We start from the raw sequence: 7,136 nt of genomic DNA, 5'->3' as shown, positions 1-7,136 counted from the left end.
CTTTATTTACTGTTCTATGTTTTAGGAAAAATATATTTAAGAACTTATTTGAAAATAGCAACAATCTATATACATATATAATGTATAATCATTGAAATGTGAATGTATTTTACAAAATACTAGTCAACTAAAACATGGCCAAGACTAGTTACTTTGTACAGACCAAAGGTCACCTTTATGTTATTTGATATGGTAACATGAGTGCACATAAGCCACAAAACTTTTACCATTAAGAGGTAAGACTAACTGGTCTATAATTACCTGGACAATGCTTGTCATTTCCCTTAACACATTAGCCAACTTCAAGTCTTTTGGCACCCACCCACTATTCAAAAGATTTCTAAAAAAACTTTAGTAAGGAGCTTAATTATGCAATCTTTAACCTCTTTTAATACCCTTGGAAAAATATAATCTGGACTAGGAGCTTTATCGTTTTTTAACTGCCTCAATTTTCTATGAAATATTTTGGTACTAATATAAACGTCGTACATCTTTCGTATTTCAAGTAATTTCTCAAAATTTGTAATATTGTTCACATTGTATCAAGTGAAAACTGAAGAAAAAGAAAAAATATAACAATTCAATCATCCTATAATCTTTCATAACTACCCTTCCTTCATCATTCCTCAAAGGCCCAATTCCCATTTTAACATTATGCTTACTTCTAATGTATTTAAAAAAATCTTACTGTTAGTTCTAACATTTTCAGCTAACCTTATTTTCATATATCTTTTTGTTTTCTAATATCCTTTTTATCCAACTTTCCTGATCTTATCCTTCAAATTTTCATTTTAGTAGTTAACATAAATTGATTAAATTTGTAATTTTTATCTTTGATTTTCCTTCCTAATACTTCTTGTGAATTACTCTGGTCTGTTACTGGCTGTCACCCTTTATTTTTTCTCTATGGAACATACTTATTTAGCAGCATATTTTTAACAACCATCTACCATTCAACTCAGTATCCCAATTGATCAGAATCAATTTCTATCTCATCGCCTCAAACATTTGGAGCCAAAATACTATTGTTCTTAATCTCCTTATGTAATATTATCTCACATCTCATTGTACAATGATCATATGTATCCAAATGCACTTCCAATTTCACCCAATTGACAATAAACAAATTGGAAATGATTAATAAATCTAATATAACATATTCCCTAATAGGTTTCCTAACCATTTGATGAAGAACACCAACTTGAACAGTTTCCAAGAACCTATCACCCTTACTGGTGCAAGTACTTTAAGAAGTTTAAACTGGCAGGTAGTGTGGAAAATTTACAAAACTATAGGAAAACTAGAGCTTGGGCTGAAAGGGAAATTAAGAATTAAAAGAGGGCTTATAAGAAACGGGTGTTTAATAATGTTATAACAAACAGCAAGGAATTTTTAAATATGTTAAAAGTAAGCAAAATATTAAAATTGGAACTGGGGTCCTTAAAGGATGCTAATGGTAAGGTTTTTGTTGAAGACTATATGTATCTAATATTAACTTCTAATATTAACTAGAACAACTAGCAATTAGTATTAACTTCTAATGAGAGAAAGCTATGTACTTAGATTAAAATTAATAATCAACTTGGCAATCAATGTAGCTAATTAACTATACACTTCTTACATTTCTATGTATAAAGATTAGAATGCATTGTTTCATCAGTTGAGTACCTTTACTGTTATTAAATTATATTTTTGGCTATGATCCTAATAACATCTCACAAAGTTGAGCCAGCTTAGAAGATTTAAGTTAGTCCCAAATACATATATTAGGTTAACAATGTAAAACAATCTCTATAATAAAAATATAACAATAAAATATAAAATTCAAAAGTAATGAGATTTGTTATATTAAATAATATACCTTACTTTAGGAACAAAGAAACACCAGCTGTTGGCTATGATTAAATTTATGTTCAAAGATGCCCGAGAACTGGAGAGTTGCTAGTGTTATTTCTATTTTTAAAAGAGGTTTGACATGAGTTGCTCTAAAAGTTAGTCTTACTTCTTTTGTAGGAAAAATTATAATCTGGAGAAAGAAGCTTTACACAATCATATTGTGGAACATGATATCATAAAAAGAGTTTCAATATGGATTCACCAAAGAAATATCTTGCCTTACCATCTACTGAACTTTTTGAGGACATTGCTTGTTATTTGTATGATCAAAAGAGTGAAGACATGATGTACTTAGCTTACCAAAGGAGTTTTGATATAGTGCCACACAGAAGATTAGCTAAGAAAATCACACTGGTATGAGCTAAGGAAAGACCAGTTATCTTGACTGTAAGGTAGCTGGATGAGAAAAAACAAAACACTGTCATCCATGGAGCCAAACTGGACTTTTGCCTCAGGGGTCAGTGCTTAGGCCTTTGCTTTTTTCTTATTTACTTTAATGATTAGGAAATTAGTAAAGTTTGCTGATTAATTAAACTCTTGGATACTTCTAACCATATTTAGGATGTTCAAATACTACAGTGATTTAGATCAATTGGCTAGTTGGACAAATATTTGGGAAATGATCTTTAATTATAATAAGTGAAAATTAATTCTATGATGACACACAGACTTGTACAAGTTGGAGGTTCTTTACTTTGACTATGCTTATTTGGAATAACCATTTACACAGGTAACCTAAGGATTGAGATATTGGACTAGGATCATGCTTTGACTCATAAGTGTGGTATTTAATTATTCTTGCTTCCATCCTTGTCCTTTGTAGACATGTATTATTCTTGCTTTGGTCCTTGTCCTCAGAAAATCCCCTCTCACCCTACTTTGAATTTATGTACAGTTTTGGACTCCATATCTAAGAAAGGATATTGACCTACTGGAAAAAAAAATTCAGAGGAGAGTTACTGGGATGATTTTGGGGATGAAAGGGCCACCTTAAGGGAATATTTAATATCTCTTATTTTCTATTCAGAAAAAAATGTGCAAGAGGTGATCTTTTTGAAGTTTACAGGATTAAACTGGGAAATTGATAAGACAGAGGCCTCTGATTTCTTTAAGCTGCAACCTGAAAAGACAATCACATGAACAGACACACAAGTTTAAGATTTGGAAAAGACAGGCTAGGTGCCAAAAAAAAAAAAAGAAAAAGAAAGAAACATAATTGATCCATTATTGTCCATACATTATGTTATTATAAAAATTGGCTTTCAATAGTCAGTACAGAAGTTTTTTTTCAAGTAATAGATGGTTCCTTTGCTCTTTTATCTAACATCTGAATATTATAAACTTTATATTCATGCATGATTAAATTATGCAAGGTAAGAATAGTATGTCAGAAATTTAGCACTTACATGTAAAAAATGCAGTATCTTCACTGTGAGTTAGTTTAAACCGTTCTTTCAGCTCCACAAAGATGACTCCATAACAGTTCATCACACCAAAGATGATCCCATTTGTCCAGAAGGAGGCAAGACACACTACCCACCCCCAGCCCCCTTCTGGAAATGAATGACCATGATAATCTTCTTTGCCACCATCCTGATCTTGACCAGATGATCCTCTCTTCTGTAATTTTGTTTGACTACCTTTTAAATTATTTTCATCATTCCAGTGTATTCCATTAGCTACTGTTTTCTCCATGGCTGTGCTGAGTAGGCAAAACTAGTCTATACAGTATGTCTTTTATTAGATTTGTGATGATTTCAGTCTTCAGTCTCAACATACACCTAAGAACTACCCATTTCTTTGAAGAGCTGGTGAACTCTGGAAACTGGTAGAAAAAAAAATAATGTGATAATTTTTCCCTTTTTCATAAATCATTGTTGAAATCAATGGAACAAAATTTATCTAATAATATTATTCATCTTTCATCTAGAATCACAAATCCTTCATAATCTACTTAAAAGATTTTAAGTTAACAGTACAAACCATACATATTAGGTAAACTATTCCACAAAATTTCAAGTAACAGAGAAATAATTTTGTCATGAAACAAGCATTGGTCTGAAATTTTGAAACTTAAACCTACTGCATATACTTAATTTAATGAGGTGATGCAAGGCTAAAAACAATATTATTCATCTGAAACATTATGGAAAACATTTTGAGATACTCCCTTGCACCTTCTTAGGGTCACTGATTGTAGAATCAAAGAGAATATGGATATTGTTCTTCATGCACTTTAGTAGAATTGTGCTCATAGTTGTAAGACTGTACTTCCAAACTCTTCTTTATCTCCACTCAAACAGACTACTCATAAGCAGATTGTCTAAATCCCTAAACTTTTTAATGCCTAAACTACATCAACAATAGTTTTTCCAAATAACAAGAAAAGAAAAATGGGTAAACATCATACCTAAAACACCTACCAAAGACAAAGTGGTAGTAGAGCTGGGGGATTAATTTGATTACCAATGAGCATCTATTACATTGATTAGTGTCACATAAAATAAACTTTTATGGGATAGGTGTTGCTATATGTTACCTTTATCTTACCAAAGAGATTTGTACATGTTTATCACCTTTGGACATGGGTACCACTAAGTGCTGAACACCTATACAAAATTTTGAAAAATTACCTGAATTAACTTACTATAGATATATATATTCTAAATTAGTTATGGTATGGTAAAATCAGCAGTTATTTAATAATTGATTGATCAAAATTATGATTAAATTGGTTGATGCCAAGAAAATAATCAACTAATTGAATCTGTCTTTCTGATTATTACTATTTTTGAATATTCCAAATACTGAAGTAATCAACATAATGCCATTATGATTTTTCATTATTATTTGATCAATTCAAGTATATTCAGCTTAACTGGTTAGTGTTACGAGATTCAAGAAACTAATCAAATAATTTAATTTAGGTGATTATCAATACTTTTTAATTTTTCAACCGTTCAAGTAATCAAAATGCTGCCATTAGATTTGTTTGTTAAGCACAAAGCTACGCAATAAGCTATCTGTACTCTGCCCAATGCAGGTATTAAAACCCAATTTTTAGAATATACATTTTTTTCTTTTGTCATGAGAATAACCAGTTAGTTGAACATAACTGATTAATGAGCCTGATGGTTAATCTACTAGCAAATTCCACTAACTGTCTTGCTCTTGTGGTAAGCAGAAAGACTAGTGATTAAAAATAAAGTACTGGACCAGATTAGGTTCTTCCCAAGGTTTTAAAGCAGTTCAAAGATCAGACATGCAAGCCTCTTTCACTTTTTGCATGTCAATAAGCAGGTGTCTAAGGATCGGAGAGTTGCATAACTACTGACACCTACCCACTATTAATAACCTACAAAAAGCAGTAGGAAATGGCTCACATATATAAACCTTAACTTCCTTCAAAACCCTTGAAAAATTATCTGCCCCAGAAGACTTATCATGCTTTAAACTTCCCAATGTTTGCTTAAAAAGCTCAAAATTGACTGTCACTCTTATAATGCACCTACAGCTTGAAGTGCAGGGAATATTTTTCTGTATCAACAGGTTTGACTTGGCTCACCAGATCCAAATTCCAGGACTCTCCCACAGGGTCACAACAATAATAAAACATAGAAAAAAAATGGCAACAGTAAACATGAAAATTAAATAAATTATCAGAAACTGGCATAATTAAACTAATAATGTAATGTTATAGTATAAGTGTAAAACAGATTAAATTATCTGTAGTAAAAGCTTAAACTAATACAAGTTTAAAATACAAAGTGACATTATATCACAGTGACTCATTATTACCTCAATTAAACAATGTTTTAAGTTATATTATATAGGGTCACTGTATAACCTGTCTAAAACTCTTTACAATTCCTTAATGTTATTCTTGTAGTGAAGGTAACAAAACTACAGTCTCCAAATGTGATTTCATCATGCTTTGTGACATAGGTGAAGGAATGGTCAATAAACTGTTTAAATTTGCTGATGATATGAAGGCCTTGATTGAGTACTGCTGTCTGTGATGAGGATGCTACTGCTTTTTAAAAATGATTGAATGTAACATTAATAACAACAATGAACTCGTTTGGGGATATATATTTACTGGGTGACCTCAATGGGCCAACTATTCTTCTGTCAACAAGTATTTTCTTATGCCATGTTAAGTAACTTATAATCATATTTCTTGTTCATAATAGTTTTAACATAACTGTAAGTGTAACTTTAAAATTAATTTACAGTAAATAGTATAATAATGCTTGTATTTGTAATTTGCATCGTAACAGGGCTAAAGCTGTGTGGCGTGCATACCACCATAACAATGTTATTAACATCCACATCATTGTTAGTGTCACGGGTTTATAACACGGCCTGCATAAACACATGTGTACACCGTAAGTGACTTTATTTATATTATTAGTTTATAATTTAGTGATTTATGACTGTGTGATTACAGTACATACGTATTGCTTAGACCTAAATAATAATTCTGAATTAACTGATTTGTCAGAAGTCAACATGGGGTCCAAATTATTAATATTATTTTTTCCTATGGGATGCTTGACATGCTAATTGCATCACGTAATGATGTGCACCACAGGGCTAGGACTCTAAATTATTATCCCTGTTACTGTCAGTTATTAAGACCAAAGCTACAGTAACCAAAACATAATTCAGTTAACTCCGGGCTAGATTGCTTTTTAATTTTCATCAATTCTGTAATCTAACTTACTTGATTTGACAAAACCTGTATTTTGGGATAATATAACAATAAATTAATTATAAAATAAAGCTAAATGTAGGTAAAGTTACTCTTTCCCGTTTTCTAATCGTTATAAAACACATCTTTTTTATTTTTTGCATATAACTTATATTATAAGTACAGATATAGTTATTAAAACTGTCCTGTAGTAGACTTCTTTGACCAAGGCTGGATCAGTGCATGTTACAAATATATGTTTTTATCCAACAGTAATATACTAATATATTACTTGCCCAATATAGTACACATCACGACAAAAGCGGGGGCTGCTGATTTCATTTTCCCGCTAGATGGCTGATACTTTCACACCTTCTCTAACGATTTCGTAATTTTATTAATATAAACATATTAATACTTGGAATTCATAAATCTAGACAACGTTTTCATAAATAAAAGAATATGGTGTGAGAGGTTACATTTGATCTGAGTTTCGATTATTTATTTACTGTGTGACCTCTAGTAACAAACGATGACAAAACCTTCT

The 7,136-nt window shown here is 31.1% G+C and overlaps 1 protein-coding gene across 3 annotated transcripts in view; it reads right to left on the bottom strand.

The window, feature by feature from the left end:
- LOC106469778 (monocarboxylate transporter 10-like) overlaps positions 1-6,838 on the bottom strand; it is a 35,222-nt gene extending 28,384 nt beyond the window's left edge. The window contains exons 1-2 of one of the 3 annotated variants that reach the window (XM_013930287.2): positions 6,623-6,838; positions 3,303-3,721 (exon numbers count right to left, since the gene is read on the bottom strand). In XM_013930287.2, the coding sequence (XP_013785741.1) occupies positions 3,303-3,591 (289 nt within the window). In that variant the 5' untranslated portion in view covers positions 3,592-3,721; positions 6,623-6,838. Of the gene's footprint in view, positions 1-3,302; positions 3,722-5,404; positions 5,485-6,622 lie in introns of those variants that run through there. The other 2 variants (XM_022398336.1, XM_022398337.1) reach the window with 2 other exon arrangements.
- Between the last annotated feature and the right edge of the window lie 298 nt (positions 6,839-7,136).

This window comes from Limulus polyphemus, unplaced genomic scaffold (assembly GCF_000517525.1).
Source record: "Limulus polyphemus unplaced genomic scaffold, Limulus_polyphemus-2.1.2 Scaffold3653, whole genome shotgun sequence".
NCBI lineage: Eukaryota > Metazoa > Arthropoda > Merostomata > Xiphosura > Limulidae > Limulus > Limulus polyphemus.
Note: the sequence above shows the minus strand (reverse complement) of the source record. Positions and strands in the feature narration are given on the sequence as shown.